General features: G+C 42.0%; 1 protein-coding gene and 1 long non-coding RNA gene across 2 annotated transcripts; one reads left to right on the top strand and one right to left on the bottom strand.

Moving 5' to 3' along the window:
* Nucleotides 1–1,395: 1,395 nt before the first annotated feature.
* On the bottom strand, nt 1,396–14,783 carry LOC140901382 (uncharacterized). Its single transcript, XR_012155830.1, has 3 exons — nt 14,571–14,783; nt 12,836–12,951; nt 1,396–1,514 (listed from the first exon to the last, which is right to left on the bottom strand). It is a non-coding gene; the product is annotated as an uncharacterized LOC140901382 (long non-coding RNA).
* SRSF3 (serine and arginine rich splicing factor 3) lies at nt 13,446–21,167 on the top strand. Its single transcript, XM_073320141.1, has 6 exons — nt 13,446–13,581; nt 14,591–14,798; nt 16,472–16,606; nt 18,749–18,787; nt 19,881–19,967; nt 20,282–21,167. The coding sequence occupies exons 2-6, from the start codon at nt 14,593–14,595 to the stop codon at nt 20,307–20,309; spliced, it is 495 nt and encodes a 164-aa protein (XP_073176242.1). The 5' UTR covers nt 13,446–13,581; nt 14,591–14,592; the 3' UTR covers nt 20,310–21,167.
* Nucleotides 21,168–21,694: the final 527 nt, after the last annotated feature.

The following is a 21,694-nucleotide window of genomic DNA, read 5'->3' as shown; positions in this document are numbered from 1 at the left end:
AAGACCACGAAAGCTTATGCTCAAATAAATTTGTTAGTCTGTAAGGTGCCACAAGTCCTCCTCATTCTTTTTGCTCAATTTAACTGTATGTGCAATAATTGTTTTTAATTTAAATTATCACTACAATCAAGTCAACACCGATACCTGTTTCTGAGATCTATCTATCTATCTATCTGTCTATCTATCATCTGTTTTATCACCACACTATCTGGGTTGTCTACTTCAACTATAGTGCATGGCTTTAAACATTGGATTAATCCTATCACCTTACTAACAGGTCTCCAGATTAACTGTTATAAGGAAAACCTGGTGTATGTTAATTAAGGCAAACAAAACAAATGAAAAAGGGAGTATAAAAATGTATGCATAAGAAAGATTACAATTTTTTCTATATAAATTATATTTATATAGATTTTTTTTTTAGATGCGAAAGATTTTGTTCGGAAACAAAAGCAAGTAGAGAAGCATTTTGGGATAATGCATTTCAAGCCCAGCTTCAACAGCGTCCAAAAATGGATTTGCTTCATACTGATTTTGGGTAATAAACTGGCAGTACCTGGATAGAAGGGTGTTCCATTTTTCTTACACGCGCAGAAATTATATCAAAAAGAAAAGGAGGACTTGTGGCACCTTAGAGACTAACAAATTTATTTGAGCATAAGCTTTCATGAGCTACAGCCTAGGCTTAAATAAAGACTGGGAGTGGATGTGTCATTACACAAAGTAAAACTATTCCCCATGTTTATTCCCCACCCCACCCCACCCACTGTTCCTCACACGTTCTTGTCAACTGCTGGAAATGGCCTACCTTGATTATCACTACAAAAGGTTTTTTTTCTCTCCTGCTGGTAATAGCTCACCTTACCTGATCGCTTTCATTACAGTGTGTACGGTAACACCCATTGTTTCATGTTCTCTGTGTATATAAAATCTCCCCACTGTATTTTCCACTGCATGCATCCGATGAAGTGAGCTGTAACTCACGAAAGCTTATGCTCAAATAAATTTGTTATTCTCTAAGGTGCCACAAGACCTCCTTTTCTTTTTGCGGATACAGACTAACATGGCTGCTACTCTGAAATATATCAAATAGGCGGACAGTAGAACTTAAACCTCACTCTTGACAAATATATTCCACTTTTTTAGACTGATCTCCATGGAAGATGAGGAAAAAGGTATTGGAGGGCGAATGGTTACCAATTCTGATTTTTTTTCAAGTATTTCATATATCACCTATCATATGATATTGTGGACTATTCAAGATATAACTAGTCTGATTGTATGTAATAGACATGCTGTATCTTTATATTGTGATCTACAATAACCTGTACATCAATGAGAAGTATCTCTAAGACACAAAAGTACAACATTAACATATGGTATACTTACTGTTGATCCTAAAGGGTACAGTACAGGGTCAAATCCAGATCAGCACAGCTCCGTCTCGCAGCAAGTCCTCTAGTGAAGTTCAAATTGCAATGCCAGTGTGTGTCTTCCAGCTTCTTTTATACCTCCTCAGAAACCACAGAAACAATAGACATGAGCTGTACAGTACCTTCTGTGACTAAGACCTTTCCTCTCATATTGGTGAAATCAGTGGGCTTAGTATTTCCAAAGACAATAACCTTGGATGATAAAGTCTGTTGTCCTTTGGTGATTAAAGAAAAGACTTACAATATTTCAGCGACGTTTCATTGCTTTGCTATCCTCCCAGACCTATCAGTAGTGCTCTAAATTTGTAAAGTAGGTGTCTGGATTAATAATAATGTAGAAGTATATACTGATGAGGATGACAAAGTTGGTAAAAGAGGACTGGTATTAATGGAAAATTTATCTGAGACATTTGTAAATAAGGATGCCACTGGACTTTAATGTTCAACAAGAAGAATTTTGCTTAAGCCCCATTGGTTGTTCAGTGAAACACATCTTTTTATTTTGGATCCTATAAAATAGGTAGATATGGAAAAGACCTAGCAGATCACTGAATTCATACTACCACAAGAAATGTTAGATCTCCCCAGATAAAGCCTGTATTAGATATTAAACTGTGGCTGCACTAGATCTTACACAAGAGGCCACATTCTGATGTGTCTTCAGTCAATGGTCAAAGCTAAACAGGGGAATGTGGTATGAATTTTGGCATGCATCACAGGAACCGTACCCACGTGAAGTTTTGTCTGAAGCTGGACACCTATGAAAACAATGAAGGATGGTAGTTCTGCATGTATTGAATCCGTCGGTGCATGGGAAAAGGTCAGAGTGATTTTCAAGGGCACTGAGTACCCACCACCCCATCTGAAGTAAATATTTCTTTGGGACTTATGTGGCTCCAAGTACCATAGAGTCCAAGCACCTCACAATCTTTACCATATTTAACTTCACAACACCCCTCGAAACAGAGAAGTACTATATCCCTGTTTTACACACAGAGAACTTAAGCACAGAGAGTAACTTACTCAAGGTCCCACAAGAAGTCTGTGGGACTGAACCAAGTTGCCCCAGATCCGAGAGTAGTGCCCTACTGCCTGGGCCATTCTTCTTTAATAGCAGTTACAGCTCCTCAACCCCTCTGAAAATCAGGCCCAAGATGTCTCACGTGGGCAAGTCAGTAACGGAGGCACCCAAAACCAGTGGCCACCCTGAAAATGTGACTGTATATGTTTAGCTACCAGGAAAATGTGTGTTTTCACCAAACACGGGGAACCAGATTCGGACCACTGCTCCTGCCCTTTAGCACCACTCTGGTGTGGCAAAGATACAGAAAAGATGGCTTGAACAGGTAGCTGGGGATTCCCATGGCATGGAGGCATTTTAGGTGGTTGGTTCTATGCACATACACTCCTCTGCCCTGGTTTGTCAGGTGTACACAAGGTGTGTCGGGGAGAAGGCAGTCTGGGGACTCAGGGGAGCTAGCAGTTGGCTTAAAGCAGAGCTCTGGGGCAGCTGAAGATCTTGGAGGTCTTAGGCCATGATGCTTGACCTGCATGGAATTTCTTTGACATTAATGGGCTCTGGATAGGCATAAACCTGGGTGTACCTCACTGCAAGATCAGGGCCAGAGATGTTAAATCAATTGAATAAAGAGAATCCAAATGCTCACCCAGCACTAGTTTAGGACTGGAAAGGACTAGAGATCTTCTTGGAATACATGAATCATGTCTGAAGTTCTGCTCTGCTTTGATTTCATTGTTTCCCAGCCTACATGCACCAGCTAGAGAGCATTTTGAACTTTTGTTTTTCCTCACATAAAATTCAGGGTTTGGTTATTTATTGATTTGTTTCCTTATGTTAATATCTTTAATGCTGGTGAATGGTGCTGAATTGATTGGACTGGACACTAAAATCCTCTATTTCCCCCAAGAAGAGGGTATAACACCCTACAATGCCTATTGCCAGTGTGTCCCATTCCTGATCTGACATCAAATCTCCAATTGACGTCACTGTGTTTTGGATAAGATCCCAGTATCAACCACAGTGAGAGGAAGAAGGGGAGTTGGGGCCTTGATTTCTCTGCACAGGCTCCCGACAAGATGGAGTAATAAGTCCCTGTTATGGTGGTGTCTTCTGCCATGTGGACTGTCCATCAAGTGACTAGAGGAACCACTAGTCTATTCTAGCGGGGAAATTCTTATTTTCTGAATTTAAAAATATTTGTCCTCTTGGAGGACTAATTCCTTAGAAATCTTGAAGAAAAAGATACCAGCTCAGTGGGAACAAAGACCACAAATTCATTTTGCATAGGCCCCCAAAGAACTATACATTCCAATACAATCAACCATGGCTGGATTCAAACCAGTGGCTTAACGACAAAAGCAGATGTATCCCATTACCAGCTCTCACAGCTGTCCTATCTTTACCAATAGCTCCTATTGAAATCAAATTGCATTTATTATTGTCCTCGGGTCAATTTATTTCGAGCCATGATATTTCATGGCAATCAAATTAGGATTCCTGGTCTCATTACATGAGTTCCAACTGATGATGCAAGGGTCATTAATTTAAGAGGACAAAGCCTGTCACCAATTAAAAACTAGTTTTAAAAATGCTGCTAAAATAGAAGCCTGCTTCTCTCTTTAGTTTCCAGGGTAGCCTAAAGTTACACTGAATTATCTCTCCATGAAGGCAGAGCTTCCTAGTTACATCTTCAAAGACTAATAAGCATTAGCAAAAGTCAAGTCCAAAACATCTGGTCTAATTCATCCTTGAACTTTTATCATCTCCTTTATTTAATGGGCATTCACTGAGTGCAATTACTGGCATCTTCATGGTAAGAACTCAAATTGCATTTGTCTGAGCAATTGCAGGCAGGTCAGGGAAATTGAAACATGGCCACTGAATGAGCACTTGAAGCATTCTGTCATGGCCAAAGTGCATTACCTTGACTACTCTGCCTCCGTGGATACTTCTTTCCACTTAAGAACCGGGAGGACGGAGGCACAAAATGTTCTTTGAGGTTGTAGCTTCAAAAGTCTTGTATTAAATAAGATTTGGGGCCTGGACCAGTTTAAATCACAAGGGTTCAACAGAATGTACATTATTATTGCAGTACTTTCGACAAAACCTACCATTTTAAGCCAAGAAGTCAGAGCCAACTTTTTCCTTGGTGACATGCAATTTTCTAATCCCACTTAGCTACGTGTAAATCAGGAGTAACTCCACCGATACCAGTCATGCAGCTCTGAATACTGAATACACCTTGAATACTGTCTACAGTTCTGGTCACGTCAGCTCTAAAAAGATATATTAGCACTGGAAAAGGTACAGAGAACGGCAAGGAAAATGTTGACGGGTATGGAACAGCTTCCGTATGAGAAGAGATTAAAAAGACTGGGGCTTCTCATCTTGGAAAAGAGACGACTGAGGGGGGATATGATAGAGGTCTGACACAAGTGACTAAGGAAGTGTTATTTACTCCTTCACATAACACATGGGGGGTCACCCACTGAAATTAATCGGCGGCAGACTAAAGCAAACATAAGGAAGTAGTTCTTCACACTACGCACAGTCAACCCATGGAACTTGTCACCAGGGGATGCTGTGAAGGCTAAAACTATAACAGGGTTCAGAAAAGAACTAGATAAGTTCATAGAGGATTGGTCCATCAATGGCTATTAGCCAAGATGGTCAGGGATGAAACACCATAGTCTGAATGTTCCTAGCCTCTGTTTGCCAGAAGCTGGGAGTGGACGACAGTCGACAGGGGATGGATCACTTGATGATTGCTTGTTCTGTTCATTCCCTCTGAAGAACCTGGCATTGGCCCCTGTCAGAAGATAGGATACTGGGCTAGATGGACCTTTGGTCTGACCCAGTATGGCCGTTCTTATGTTCTAATGAGTGAAACATCACATCCAAGGACTCACTGTTAGCACTACCAACGTTAGACTTAAGAAGTGTTAGCAGAATTTGATAGTAGCACTTCTAAAAATAATCATAGAATCATAGAATATCAAGGTTGGAAGGGACCTCAGGAGGTCATCTAGTCCAACCCCCTGCTTGAAGCAGGACCAATCCCCAATTTTTGCCCCAGATCCCTAAATGGCCCCCTCAAGGATTGAACTCACATCCCTGGGTTTAAGAGGCCAATGCTCAAACCACTGAGCTATCCCTCCTAACACAAAGCACTTTATATAGCACATTTCCATCAGTGCTGCACAAGCATTCATTAATTAATCCCTATAATACCTGCTACCTACCATCATACATGACTACACAACACTACCATTACCATCCACCACCAGGAGGCAATATCATTATCCCCATGTTAAAGATGGGGAAACTGAGATGCACAGAAGTTAAGTGACTTGCTCATGGACACACAGCTAGTAAGCAGACATGCCAAACCCATGGAAAAAAATGCAGAAATTGGGCTTGTTTTTGGCTTAATAGGCTTGTGAGTTGCTTGTTGGTTAGTTTTTGGCTGGTAGCTTGTTGCTTGTTTGGCTTGTAGCTTGTTGTAGCTTGTTACTTCTTTTTTTGATCGGCTCCTGGCAAGCAGAGGCAAGGTGAGGAGAGAGTCAGGGGTGCACAGCAGGCCCACCACAGTCCCAGACTGCACGCCGGGGGGCTCTAGTCACATAGAGTGTTGGGATTCTTAGGGATTGGCTTGTTTTGACCTAGTTTTGAAATGGGATTAGCTTGATTTTTGGCTTATTGTGAAAGTCGGGGTGCTTATTTACCGCACAAAAGTTGGCAACTGTGCATAAGTGGAACAGCATGGGAGTCCGGATATAAATTAATTTTACAGGCACTGCTCTGTGGATTCATTTGGAGTTCGGATTCGGGCTTAGTCTACACTTAAAAGTTTCACTGGCATACCTATGTCGGTGAGAAGTGTGAAAAAAAATCACCCCCTTACCAGCCTAGGTATGCCAGCAAAAGGTGTAGTATAGACACCGTTACACCAGCAAACAATAGTCCTTTGGCCAGTATAGCTTATTTTGTTTTGGAAACTGGTCTAAACTGTACCAGAAGAAAAGCTCTTCTGCTGATATAAACAGCATCTTCACTAGGAGGGCTTGCCAGTATAACTACATCCGTATAATTGTGCTGGCAAATCCTTTCTAGTGTAGATCAGAAGATCTATTTCCAAGTGATATAATCATTTTCTTAGGAAGCAACTTGTTGGGATTCTGCTATGTTAGGGCCTTCTTATATCTTCCTACTGTAGTTTCCACCGCATGCATCTGATGAAGTGGGTTTTAGCCCACGAAAGCTTATGCTCAAATAAATTTGTTAGTCTCTAAGGTGCCACAAGGACTCCTTGTTCTTTTTGCTGAAACCAACAGGAGGCTTTCCATGGAATTCAAGGGGCTTTGGACCAAGCCCTAAATTTGCCTCTGGTTTAGAGTCTGTTCTTGCTTCCACTGAAGGTAATAGCAAAACTTCAAATGACTTCAAATAGGATGAGGCCCTTAAAACACAATAACCTGTTTTCAATGTAATGCATTTGAATGAGGAGGCCTGTGTGCATAGAAAACAGAATCAGGGTTTCCCATGCCAAGGACTCTTTTGTTTTGCTTTGTAATCCACTCCCCAGGGAGCCAGGTGGTGTGAGAAAGTGAATAGGGATGCACAGAGCATAATAGAAAAGGCAAAGAAAAGAGATGGAGGCCCAGCACAAGAGCAAGGTTGGTGGGGGAAGGGGCTGAAATGCAAAGAAGAGAAGAGGAAAATAGTCTCCTTAGGGCAGTGGTGGAAGTGGGACTGGGCAAAACACCTGAATATGCTCTATAAGGGACAATCCTTCATCTGCAGAGAGACCGACTGGCTGATCTAATGGGCCTTTTCCATTTATTATCATTAATTGTTAATTATTATTGTGATCGGCAGCAGCAGCAGTTGTCATTTATTTATGATGAGATAGCACCTAGGGATCCCCGCCAAGATTGGGACCCCACTGTGCCAGGCACTCTAGTGTAATACACTGATCATCATAATACGTAATAATCATAGACATGGGGCTACTCATGGTATACAAAAGTGCTTGCTGGATCAGGGCCATAGAATAAGAAACAGTCCTTTCCCAGTAGGGCTTACAATCTGAATAGACAAGACAGAGGAGGAGTTGTGAGCAAGGGAGAGCACCCACAAGCAGAGTGAACAGTTTGATGGTTTGCAAATGTCTTATTAATTTCATGATTTTTGTTGAATTTTGCTTTGTTTTTAATTTTTCCTTCTTGGGCTTACATGTTTCTACTATATTAAACTCCACTACACCGAGGTTTGAAGCAGGCAAGTGATCAAACTGCAGGAGATGGCAGGGGGGCTGGAACAATCTTTATAGAGGGGGTGCTGAGAGCTGTTAAACCAAACTGTAAACCCTGGATATGATAGAAAACACTTCAAGCCAGGGGGTGCAGCAGCACCCCCTGCACCCCTAGTTCCAGCACCTATGGGGGATAGGGACTCAGAGGTTGAGGGAACGCTATTCTCTCGAGGGGAAATGGAATGGAAATTTGCCGAGAGCAGCACTATACTGGGTGTTCAGTCAGATGCAAGTACTCACAGGGTCAACTTCAGGTGGGGACAAATTGGCAGGGAACCCAGGAATCCTATGCCTCTTAATTATTCATATGACCCTTATCGCCATACTACTGCAGCACACACCTCGTGATGCAGCGCAGAGCTAGCATCCCCATTTTACAGATGGGGAACTGAGGCACAGAAAAGCAGTTGCCCGAGCTCAGGAAGTTTGATGTTTGGAACTGAAGCAGGGTTTCCTGTCTCCCAGGCTAGTATCCTAACTGCTGAGAAGGCTCTCCTCTTGGGAAGTATCCCTGAGGCTATATCTACATGAGCACTTTTGTCAGTAAAACTTTTGTCAGTCAGGGGTGTGAAAAAAACACACTGTAAGGTTCATAGTATGCACATAGCCTGAGGTGTCAGAACCTGGATTTAACAACCTTGAGAGCAAGCCCCAAGGCTCACCCATTTTTCCAGGCTTTTACTGGAGGGGCAGGGGGCATGCTCATAGAAGAGGGTGTGCTCTGAGATTTGATTTTGGAAAGGATTTATTTTTTTCTTAGCATTTGGGCAGGTTCAGAATTGGTCTGGGGGAAGGAAAGAAAGAAAGAGGCACCACACTGTTGAGAGGAAACTGTTTGACCACGTGAATGGTAAATATAGTCCATTTCCCTCTGTTGATGGTGAAACAGACACTAATGAATTGCTGCTTTCTTTACCCCATCCTGACCTAGAGATCAGAGGAATCTACACCTCACAGTAAACACTAAGGTCACAAAGAATCCCCACCATACACACACATGCTATAGCAGCCACAGAAGTTTCGGTTGTGCGGCCTTGGGATTTTATTGGCTCTTACAAACAAATCAGGCTCTGTACTGTCTGCAAGACATCCTATACGCTGTGGGTAGTTTTGTTGATGATTCAGAAAATGGTGGAGCTGTGGTCCTATTCACACTGCCAGCCCTAGAGCCATTGTTCTGTAGCACACTCTCTTGGGCTAAGGATCGGGAGTTGAAGGGGTTACTTTCTTTATCCCCCAGTCAGTCTCCAATGGGGGATCAGCCTGAAGGGGAAAAAAAGCAGAGGTACTCTTCCAAACTCTGCTTACTAATTAAACTCTGCTTATATGAGCAGACAAAATGTGACAGTGCTCACAGTATGCTGGGCAGATGTTCAAAATATGCTGTTCTCTAAGCTCCACCTGGGGGGGCTTAAATATGCCCTTGGGTTCCCAGTAAATTGGGCAGATCTATGATCCTCCCTCTCCTTGCTTACATGAATGAGGAATGAAATCATTAACATTTAGACATTAAATTGATCTTCACTGGGTATCTGAGCTGACACTTCACTAAGATGAACGGGGCAGTTCACACAGCTCAGAGCTATTGTAGGTTTTCAACAAAGTCACTTATGCTACCTTAGAGACTAACCAATTAATTGGTTAGTCTCTAAGGTGCCACAAGTCCTCCTTTTCTTTTTGCGGATACAGACTAACACGGCTGCTACTCTGAAACCTGTCACTTATGCTAGAAGCTTTTGCTGGTATGGTATCATTATTAATCCTTAGCTCTCAGATAGCAGTTTTCATCAGTAGATCTCAATCATGCTGGTTAGGGGGTGTGAATTTTTGCGACATTTCTATACTGACAAAAGCCCTAGCGCAGACGCAGCTATGCCATTATAAAAGTGCTTTTGACAAGTACAACTTATTCCATTCAAGGAACTGGTATAAATTATACTGGCAAAAGTATTTTTTGCGGTGTAAGATATATCTTTACTGGGGAGGGCTTGCTGGTCTAGCTATATATTTGCCCATAGACATCTCTGCACCCCCGGTTACACGTGATTCATATTTCTGAGGTTTTCTTCACAACCATAACAGCTAGAGGGCGTTCATTTTTTTAAATGAAAGCTCAGATTCTGTAGAACAAGATAGGTTTCAGAGTAACAGCCGTGTTAGTCTGTATTCGCAAAAAGAAAAGGAGTACTTGTGGCACCTTAGAGACTAACCCATTTATCTGAGCATGAGCTTTCGTGAGCTACAGCTCACTTCATCGGATGCATACCATGGAAGCTGCAGAAGACATTATATACACACAGGTTTCAGAGGAACAGCCGTGTTAGTCTGTATTCGCAAAAAGAAAAGGAGTACTTGTGGCACCTTAGAGACTAACCAATTTATTTGAGCATAAGCTTTCGTGAGCGACAGCTCACTTCATCAGATGTTTACCGTGGAAACTGCAGCAGACTTTATATACACACAGAAATCATGAAACAATACCTCCTCCCACCCCACTGTCCTGCTGGTAATAGCTTATCTAAAGTGATCAACAGGTGGGCCATTTCCTGCACAAATCCAAGTTCTCTCACTCCCTCATCCAACATTGTAGGGAGAGTGGTCACTTTGGATAAGCTATTACCAGCAGGAGAGTGAGTTTGTGTGTGTGGTTTTTGGAGGGGGGTGAGGGGGTGAGAGAACCTGGATTTGAGCAGGAAATGGCCCACCTTGATTATCATACACATTGTGAAGAGAGTTGTCACTTTGGATGGGCTATTACCAGCAAGAGAGTGAGTTTGTGGGTGGGGGGGGCGGAGGGTGAGAAAACCTGGATTTGTGCTGGAAATGGCCCAACTTGATGATCACTTTAGATAAGCTATTACCAGCAGGACAGTGGGGTGGGAGGAGGTATTGTTTCATGGTCTCTGTGTGTATATAATGTCTTCTGCAGCTTCCACGGTATGTATCCGATGAAGTGAGCTGTAGCTCACGAAAGCTCATGCTCAAATAAATTGGTTAGTCTCTAAGGTGCCACAAGTACTCCTTTTCTTAGAACAAGATAGCAGCTTGAAAGAGTTGCTACTAGTATGCCACAGATCTGCATAGTGGCCCAGTCCAAACCCATGTCTCCCATACTCCTTGCAATGATTTAAACAGATGAATCCTTTCACATCCCTGACGCCTCCTCAGGAGCGGCAGAATAAGCTTTACACCCCCATTTTTTTCAGCCAGGAGACAGTATGATCTTTACCCATCACTGTAAAATGGCCCTGAGCTAATTTTTTATGTCAGTTTTGCCTGCCACATTCAGGAAAATGTGAATGAAAAAAGTAAATCACCCCAAGGCATCATCAATATAACAGCCACGAGTGATATATTTGTCCCTGTGCTATATGATATTATGATAGCAGGAAAAGGGAGAAAAGCAATATATTTCTTTCTCTTAACAACTCTAGTCAACAGGATTTTTCCAAAGCCATTTTAGTACTTTGCAAACTTTGGGGATTGAAGAGAAATTGAAGGCACACTTACAATATTCATAGATATAGATATATATATATATTCATCCCAAATCTATCTATGTATGTATGTATCTATCTATCTATCTATATTTGGGATGATTAGATTGTTAGGGGTAAATGTTGGTAAACGTTGATTTCACCTTGCACACACAAACTGACAAAAATATTTCCAGAGAAAATAACTGAAATTTATGAAGTGAGAAAAATTGCTTGACAACCTATTAGAGTTCGATTTACCGATATTTACTTTGCATATTTTGACATGTGAGGTTGACAGTTTATGTTTTAACTGTAAGAAAGCTTGAACTTTTTGAATTCCATGTCTACTGTCCTTATTGCCTGATCCCTCATAATTTTGCACAAATGTTAAAATTTGAATGGAGACAAACTGAAAAAAGTGCTTAAATATAAACATCAATATTATCCGTCAATGTTATAAAAAATAAAAATGGAATTTTGCCAAATCTCTTTATTGGGCTGATGTAGGGATTTCCCCTTTGTGAGTTTGTCAAGATGCTGCAATCTTCATGCTGCCAGACTGTGACACTGGAATTACAGTACAGCACAACACTGATCATCCTCAATATACATCAAACTGATCATTAATTCCGGTTGTTTTATGTCTTTTAGCCAGTTTCTGATCCTACTACTTAATTTCCTTAATAGCGTCTTGTGAGGGACTTTGTCAAAGGCTTTTGGAAAGTCAAAATAAATTATGTCAGCCAGTCATCCTTTATCCAAAATGTTGTGGATCCACTGAAAGAATTCTACTAGATTGGAGCGATACTATTTTCCTTTACAGAAGCCACACTCGGGCAGCTAAATGATGGCTGGGTAAGGCTTATGTTGTAGACACTACCTATGCCGACGGGAGGGATTCTCCTGTCTGCATAGGTAATCCACCTCCCTGAGAAGCAGTAGCTAGATCATGGAAGAATTCTTTTATTGGCCTAAAGCTGTTTACACTGGTGGTTATATTTTTCCCACCCCTGAGAGAAGTAGATGCACCAACCTAAAATTCTAGTGTAGACCAGGCTGTAGATAGATACATGGATGAATGGATAAATAAGTTTGCACCTAACAACCTTGCACAGGAAAAAATGTCACTTTGAGTCATAACATTGGAAAGGAACGTTCAAACTTGCAACAGCTGAATTTGCTTTCCCTCAACAAACACAAAAAAGGCATGGTGAGCTGTTACCAGTTTGAACATTGCTTTCCAATGTTACGACTCATGAAATTTTTTCTGATTGCCCATTCTTGTGATTTTATCACGGCATTTCTCGTTTTTCGTATAGCCCCGGCTCCTAGACATAACTGATTATGTGAGCTTCTCAGCTTTCATTAAAGAAAAGTAAGTGGTTGGGCAGAAAAGCTGAAACATGTGACCTGAGAAAAGAAAAAGAACCTAGTATTTATTGTTATTTTTTTTTTAAATCTCATGATTTTTAAGCCAGTCTCTTGAGTTGCTGTGGCCTGACACATGAGATTTGTGAAGGACTGGGGTTGGCAACAAGGGGTCACTAATGTTTGTAAAGTGCAATATAATTGTTAATAAGACAGTTACCTTTTATGCCTTGAAGGCACAATCACGCTCCTCCAGTCCCGGAGCTGGAGTGAACCCAGGAGTGCCCAGATGAGAGGCAAATACGTTGGGGGACTGAGTGGGATGGAAGGCCCCACCTAGACGTAAGACGGGTATTATGAGGGATGGGATTCAGGGGGATTTGGACTGGGGCGAGAGGAGGGTGACCAGATATCAGGTGTGAAAAATCGGGACAGGATGGGGGGTAATAAGCACCTATATAAGACAAAGCTCCGAATATCAGGACTTTTCGCTATAAAATCGGGACATCTGGTCACCCTATGGGGGGGTTGGTTCGGCCCCTTACAGACAAACCAGTTGGGGTCTGGGGCTGGACCCCCTGATGCTGGGGTGTCAGGGTGGAGGGAGCATCTTCCCCACACGGCTTTGCACACTAACCACCGCCCCCTTTCTGGGTCCCCAATGGGCCCCAAGGCTGGGGTCTGGCCCTGGCCCCGCTGGACGATGGGAGGGGGAAGGGCGGGCCCGGGCCCTACTCAGGAAGCGGGCGGGGGCGGGTTCCATGGAACTGTCACTCCTTTGAGCGGCGCTCTGTGATTTGACAGCCGGCTGGACACGTGGGGGCAGGGTGGGGCTATATAAGTCCGGGCCGGGATAGCGGTTGCCGCCATTTTGTCCAGTGAGGAGACGGGGAGCGGGAGCGTGTTTGGGATCGAGTCGGCTGCGGCGTAGCGCGTGCTCCCTTCTCACGCCCACCCCGGGAGTCGGTGAGCGCCTCCCCCGGGGGTCAGGGCGAGGCTGAACCGGGGCCCGGCTCCGCGGCGGGGCGGATGGAGCCGTCAGGGCCCGCCGCGCGCCGAACAAAGAGCCGCCGCCATTTTGTGTGGCGGGGCCCGGGCGGCGGCCGCCCGCTAATCGGACCGCGGGGCCCCCGAGGCGGGGGCGCAGCGGAGAGAGAGCACCCGAGGCGCGGCCAGACGAGGCGTGGCTGGGCGAGAGGCGTCGGGGGGGGGGGAAGATCCTCATCGGGGCGGGCCCGGATGGAGCCCCCTGCCCATCTCGCCTTCCCATCGCCGGAGCTGGCTTGGGGAGGGGTGGGGGGGCAGGCTGGTCGTGAACGCCCGGCCTGGGCCTGATCCGAGTCCCCTCCGCGGCGTGCGCCTGGGCCTGATCCGGGTCCCCTCCGCGGCGGGCTGCCCCGCTGCTGGCCCTCCGTGCGCAGGTCAGCTTCGCGCGCTGCCCCGCGAACAATGGAGCCCTCGGCACGCGCGGGCGGCGGCGCCCCCTGCAGGCTTTGCTGGTGCCAGCGTTCCAGACCTGACATTGACACGCTGTCGCGGGGGCGCGAGTCTCCTAATCACACCTCTTCTGGAAGACATACTTGAGCCTTTAGCGTTCAGCCTAGTTTCGAGTCCGCCTGTACCTGGCATAGTCTCCGGGGCCGGGGGTTAAAGAACCACAGGTCCTGGCTTCCTCCCCAAGAAGGCTGCTCTTTCTTGGAGTTTGCTAACTTGAGTTAAAATCCTAGTGAAGACCAGTCCGTTTATAATTTTAACACATGTTAACCTGTGGGGGAGCCCAATCTTTACTCTTCATTATGTATCATTGCTGTGGTTTCTGGGTGCAGTAGTTTTTAGTCACCTAATTCCTATGGATTTCAGTGGATGTTAGCCTAACAACCTCTGAGGATCTGGACCAAAGGCCAAAATAAGGCACTTATCTGTAGGTTGAATGGAAGTAAAAAAAAAAAGCTTACTTTAAGTATTTCTCTTCTAGTGATGCATCGTGACTCTTGTCCGCTGGACTGCAAGGTTTATGTAGGTAACCTTGGAAACAATGGCAACAAAACTGAATTGGAACGAGCTTTTGGCTACTATGGACCGCTGCGCAGTGTGTGGGTTGCTAGAAATCCTCCTGGCTTTGCTTTTGTTGAATTTGAAGATCCCCGAGATGCAGCTGATGCAGTGAGAGAACTAGATGGAAGGTAAAATTTGCTTTTTAGGCTATGGAGTTAATTTAATTAAAACTAAACAATATAGACAGTGTTAAGCAACTTGTATTCTAACTTAAACTGACCAAGATCCAGTGATACTGAAACATCATGGTCTTGAGTTTCTTAACCAATCATACAGTTGTTGGTTAGTATTAATTAAAATAGTTATTCTGCATTATAAATTAAACTAGTCGGTAAGTGAAGTGGTTAACTGTAAAAATAAGCTTTTTTCCCCAATAATCTCAATGTTCATATTTTTGGTCATTGAAGCCAGATCCTTTGGTGTAATGTTTAGGGGGGGTGATTCATTGTTTTTATACTGGCAAAGCCCTAGTGTAGAGGTATTCTGCAAAGCAGTCCTTTTGCTGCTATAGTTTTTCATTTGGGGAATTGATATAGGAAATGTTTTGTTGGTATAAGCTGATATTACTTGCTGGTATGCTGACAAACCCTTTCTAGTATAGACTTGGCCTGAGATTGGAAATTCGAAATTCCTAAAAACACATCTAGGAGAAATACTTGAGCCTCTAGAGCTCAGACTAGTTTGAGTCCACCTTTACCTGGCATATGGGGCACAAGAGATGGACATCTATGTCAATAACACTTCATTTTGAGTTGAAGGGAATTTTTAGATTTTTCTGAAATAACTTATGAATACACAATACTTCAGAAGTGTCTAGTGTTCGATCATTGCTTTTAAGATGGAGTTAAGTTTAAAATTTGAAATGCATGAGAACAAAGTTTAACTTTGAGCTATTAAATCTTTTAAAATAGTGATATAAAAATATTTACATTTTGACAGCCAGCCAGATTTAAACCTATTAACAGCTGAGCAACTTACCCTGATTTTGAGTTCATATGTCTCTATAGCTACAACTGAGTACAGACTTCACACAAAACCCTAGTGCAATGGTTCTCAAGCTGTTATACTGGTGACCCATTTCACATAGCAAGCCTATGAGTGTGACCTGTTTGTTAATTTTTTCATATATGTAACCACAAACGCTGGAGGGAAAGCAGGGTTTGGGGTGGAGGCTGACAGCTTGCGACCCCTCTCCTGATCTCCAGTTTGAGAACCCCTGCCATAGTGCAATTGACACTTCCATAAATTGTGTCTGAGTGTTAAATGCTAACCCTTCATTTCAGTCAAATTTAAAAATGAATTGGTTTAGTTTTCTTGTAAAATCCTCTATGGAGAGAGGAGATGCAGGATTTTTTTGTTCTCTCAGAAATGGTAGTAGGGAAGCCATTTTTGTTCTAGAGTATACAGTAAAATCTGCTTCGATTAATTGTCAGATTTTATCTTGACATAAGATAGAAATGCTGTGAAGGTATAAAACTGCAGTGTTCACTAAAATCTGTCCTCTTTAGTTTCCAGCTGTATCAGATATATATAAAAACTACAGTTTGAGTTAATGGAGTCAAATCTCCAAAATCCATGGCCAGAAGACACTGGGTCTCCCTGTTTAAGTAGCTTTGGACATGAGAGGCTCTGGTCACCTGTGAATTTGTTTAGACCTTTTTATATTGTGCTCATTATGGTAGTATCCGAGCACCTTATATATTTGACTAACTGTACAGAACAGATGTTTCCCTTCTCCAGCGCATATCAGCGTGTCTTCAGTGCACACAGATCTGTTGCTTACAGCAGCCTTCTTTTCCAGAACACTCTGCGGGTGCCGTGTCAGGGTGGAGCTGTCTAATGGTGAAAAACGGAGTCGTAATCGTGGTCCGCCACCATCATGGGGTAGGCGTCCTCGAGATGATTATCGCAGAAGAAGTCCTCCTCCTCGCCGCAGGTACCCTAGGTCAAAGATCATGCATAGAGCTGTTGAAATTGTTACCATTTAGCATCATAGAAGCAGGCTTTCTTTAAAGCATGTTGATGGGTAACATCTTAAACATCCTGATCACAATTCGGAGATGCCAGACACTTTATATAAAAAAACAAGGTGAACATAAATTGTATTGAACGTTGGCTTTTGTCCTTAGGTCACTGTGTAAGTTGATAGTCAGCGCCCTCTGCCCTGGACTTATCCTTTTTCTTCCTAAAATCTACACATCTTCTAGTCACTTTCCCTTTCTTCCCATACATCTACTTAGGCTGTTCCCTTTCCTTTACTCCATAATGGCAAACATTACATACAGCAACTTAGCTTTTCCATGCAAGTGCATTTCTCCACTTCGTAACAATTCAAATATTTGCCATGCAGGCAGCTGTTTAATAATAAAACAAGTAACAGTTGCATTTAAATGTACAAATCTAATTTGGCACTAGTAAAGAATTTAAAACGTCTTGTGACAATGTCATTTGAGTTTTGCAAACCCAAATCTAAAATATAGCAAGGTTTTTGTTAACTGCCTATGTTCTTGGACCCAGACTAACTTGTCTGGATGTTATAAAACCATGCACATCACATCTACAACATGGTTCATACAGGACTGAATTTACCTATTGCAGGTGAGTGAAGTCCTCGCAGGATAAGCTTGAAACCATGTCCCTTTTGCTGTTTAAAAAAACCCCACAGTAGGAGGATGTTAGCTGATAGATGGTTGTACTGATGGCTTGTTTTTCATTTTTTTATGCTTTTTGGTCCATCTATTAATAAAAATGAACCCGTTACAGAGTCACCATCATGTCTCTTCTCACCACCCTCTGAGTCTGCATTAGCCAGTCAACTAGCCCTTTCAGCGTCATGTGACCAGCGCGCCCCATTCAGCTTGGCTGGTGTCGTTTCACATGACCCAGGCATGGCCAGTCGTCAGGTTGCACCGCCCTTTGGTTCCCGAGCATGCTGTTTTCTCTCAGCCTTCTCTCCAACCTTAACCAAATCGGCAGCAGCCACCTCGACCGCCCACACATTCCCGGCCAATCAGCTCAGCTGTTTATTTACCAAATGTCTTCACAACAACTACAGCAGCAGCCTTCGGCTAACAAAAAAGCAGGAAAAATCCACAACACCCCCTTCGCCAACCAACTAAATACAACGCAACATCTGGCAAAACCTTTTCAGCAAATTCTTCTTGGCAGTCAGTCCGGCAGCCTCACCTCACCATTTCTAGCTTGTTGAAACCAAAAACTAGTAAGTTTTTCCTGGTTATACAGTTTACTGCTGGTTAAAATAAGGAGTAAGCGGCTTATAAGTAATTATTTTTCTCAATCAAAGGCTGGCTGTGCATAATTGAGTGGTAACGTACATATGTTGCTTGAATAAAACTTTTAAGGGTGATAAGGAAACTTTTTTAATGTAAATGGAACTAAAAGTAAATGAGGTATATTTGCATGTGAGATGCCAAACTAAATTTTTAATAAAGCTCTAACAAATTTAGCTTTTCCTTGCAAATCTGCCAAGTCCTATCACCTTTAAATGGTTTTACTAACAGTTTTCAAAACTTAAAACAATTACTTTTTTGGGATGAACTGGGCCAAGCTAAGGTTTTTAAGTCTAAACACACTCTATGGCATTTCAGAGAATGCCTGTCACAAATATGCAGTTCTAATGTAGCACTTAATGGCATATCAGTATTTACACAGAGCGCATTTTCACTTTTTCTCCACTTGGTATCTCTTGTCTTGTCATGGACCTTTTTGGCTTGCATGGGTTCCAAAACATTGGTCTATGCTGTTTTTTGGAACCACTTGTGGGACTTTGGTGTGGTGTTCTGGGCAGTGGATTTAGTTGAAATGGAAGTGTTGCATTGGACAGGTCTGCTGTGAAGTATTTAGTTAAAGTGAATTCTTGGTTGCAAAAGTGCTGTTCACACTGAGCTTTGTTTTACTGTGTTAATCTTTCCATACATTTTTACTGGACGATGGGTGCCAGATGTTTCTTGGCACGTTCACTGGGCCCAACAGTGAGTTTGACAAGTTGGGAAATACCTCATCCCATTAATGCTAATGAAATTGATAAAAAGCCTCATTTTTCTATTTCTGGTTCTAGATCACCACGAAGGAGAAGCTTTTCTCGTAGCCGCAGCAGGTAAGCAACAGTTGGTTAAACATGGGCTCTGTTTTATCCAGAGTACTTTCTAAGGAATCTTTTCTTAGTAAAATCCTTGGTTTTATTCACAAGTTTCATATTTAAAGTAGTTCTGTGATAGAAAACATAAAACAGTTTTAAGATTTGGTAAGTGTTCTGAAGAACACTTACCTAAAGACTGTTTTAATAGGTTCCAGGGTTGATGGGGATGGGGGAGGGAAAGCATTTCCATTACTTTGGGTTTGCTGCATCATTGCTTGGTTTCTAGCATTACTGCATGCATGGCAGTAATACATCTTGTTTCCTTTTGGCATGCTGCTTCCCTCTGCTGTGTTGAGACACTCACACAAACTGCTGGGGAAATTGATGGTACCCCAAGGCTGTCCTACTCATGAAATGGACTGCTTCTAGAGTTTTTTGTTTTTCCTTCAGAGCACTCATAGGAAAAGTTGCGTCACTAAAATGCATTAGTTTCTTGGACCATAAAGCTGCTTTAATAGCATGTAGGTACATGATACAGCGGTTGGTTGAGCACAGGAAACTGTCAGATGGAAACCAGTGGGCCTCTAGTACTACAGTACTGTGCATGTAATTTTTAAAATTTATTGATTAAATATAAAAACATAAGCATGCAATAGGAGTTTTAACCAGTATCAGAATTCAAGCTGATTATTCCTCTGCCTACATGAGGAGGAAGAGGCTACTATCACAACTGCCTTTATTAATGGATAAGTTTCCTGATTAAATAGTTCGAAACATTACAGAGAATGTGATTCTTTTTAATGAGGTGTAATAGAATTGTACACTTAATGCAGTGCTGAACTAGCCATGCTAAACATAAGGGCAGTGATATTTGAAAAAGGTCATTTGATATAAAAAAGTAATGTGCTCAAATAGTACATTGCAAAGATGGAAAGGCTTGCAGTTTTCTTCTTCGCTTCAGTTGTAAGACACTTAAATACACTTGAACTTTCTTTACACTATTTCTTTGCACAGTAATGCTCATTCATGCATATTCAAACATTCTCTTGTAATATAATCCAGTTAAACTTTTCCCTCATCTGGATAGTCCTCTTTTATTGTAATCTCATAGGTCCCTCTCTAGAGACAGAAGAAGAGAGAGATCACTTTCACGGGAGAGAAATCACAAGCCTTCCCGTTCCTTTTCCAGGTCTCGTAGGTAAGAATATGTTGTATCTGCAGATTTCACTTTCTAGTTAATTTTGAAAGGCTTATTATGCCATATCAATGCAGTAACTGAAAGCTCTGCTACAGTTAACATTTTTCTCTAGTGCTTTAGATAAGTGCTTTTCTCAAGGAACTTGTAACCTAAGATCAGTTTTGATATGGTTAAAAACTGTATTGAGCAGGATGAAGTTATAAAGCACTTTCAAAAACTTTAAGTATGTAATTTTAGAGTTGGATTGGAAGTAACTTCCCCAAGTAAAATATTTGTTCCATCTCTAATAAACTAACTTTCATTCTCTTATTTAGTCGTTCCAGGTCAAATGAGAGGAAATAGGACTTCAGGAGGAGCTGTGTACAGGAAGTCATTAGATCTGAGCACAGGAGGGAGGAGTATGTACAGAACATTGTTTTGTTTGAGACTTCATAAAGCTTGGTGCATTTTTAAAATGTTTTAGCTGTTGAACTTGCTTTGTTTCTTGTATCTTGTAACAGGTGACAAATGTAAAGATGTGAATCTGTATATGGTTCTGAGCAGATCATATGATTTGTAATAAAACTTGTTTTACAATGTACCCGTATGCTTAACTTTCATTTTGCTTTGAGTGGTGTTCAACTTGTCTTGCATAGACAAATATTTCTAGTTTCCATATTGTGTCCTGGAATCTTTTCTGGGGAGCAAATGTAGATAACTTTTGAAAGGAAAGTTGCAGTGAATATTCACTAATAAACGTGTTACAACATCAGACTATTGGGTTTATCCAGAACAAGATAGTGATTTCTAGTACAGTTTTTGGAAAGAAGGCAGGAACTGCAAACCAGTAGCAAGTAAAGGGAATGACTGAATTGCAGGCAGTTTTGTAATGAGCTTTTTGGGGAAGTTGTTGATTTCCCACATTGGAACTCTGAAGGGCTACATTGTGTAAAATGTAGATTATCCCTTGGGCCCAGGTAATTTTTGTACTTAATGTGATTAGTGCATTTTTTAAAATACATACTTGATTGCTTAAAATGCAAGCTGTTTGGTTAACCATATGTTCCAGAATTTCTGAGAAGACCAAATTACACAACTGGAGTGGATGGCTTGAGTGCATATGGGTACATTGTAGAAGTGAAAGACATTACTGTGCAAGAATTTTCATGTCACTTGTAAAATGTTTTGTGAAATCCTTGGGATTAAAGTTTTGGTTACAAATTTGTTGTAAGCATTTAACTTTTGAATATCTGACACATTTCCATGCAGAACATTTAAATCTGGATGGATTAGGCACATCTTAGTTAATGTAATACTGTTTCAAGGTAAAGGGAGTTAAATTACAGCCATTTAAATTTAATATATTTGGAATAATTAGCTTGTCAGCAGTACTACATTTCAGTTTTAAAATACAAGTAATTGAGAAGCCACTTGCTGCTCGGAAAATAGTTAACTGTGCTCCATGACTTAATGAGGCTGGGTCTATGATGGCTGGGCAGTCTGTCAGGATTACTCTTAAATTCAGTGCTTAGTGTTGTGCTTCTCAGTAATGAAACACTAGTTCCAAAAACATTAAGTATATCTAGGGTGTTCACTTCCCATAATTGAGTTGACAACCTGTTTAATAATCAGGGATTCAGCATTTATCAGCCTAGCTTTCTATCATGTATGTCCATAAGACTTAAAATTGCTTGTCTGTAAACTGAAGTCTTGCATGGAGATTTCACACAGGGTGTAAAAATACTTCA

This window comes from Lepidochelys kempii, chromosome 21, assembly GCF_965140285.1.
Source record: "Lepidochelys kempii isolate rLepKem1 chromosome 21, rLepKem1.hap1, whole genome shotgun sequence".
Taxonomy (NCBI): domain Eukaryota; kingdom Metazoa; phylum Chordata; order Testudines; family Cheloniidae; genus Lepidochelys; species Lepidochelys kempii.
This window is presented reverse-complemented; position numbering and strand designations above follow the sequence as displayed.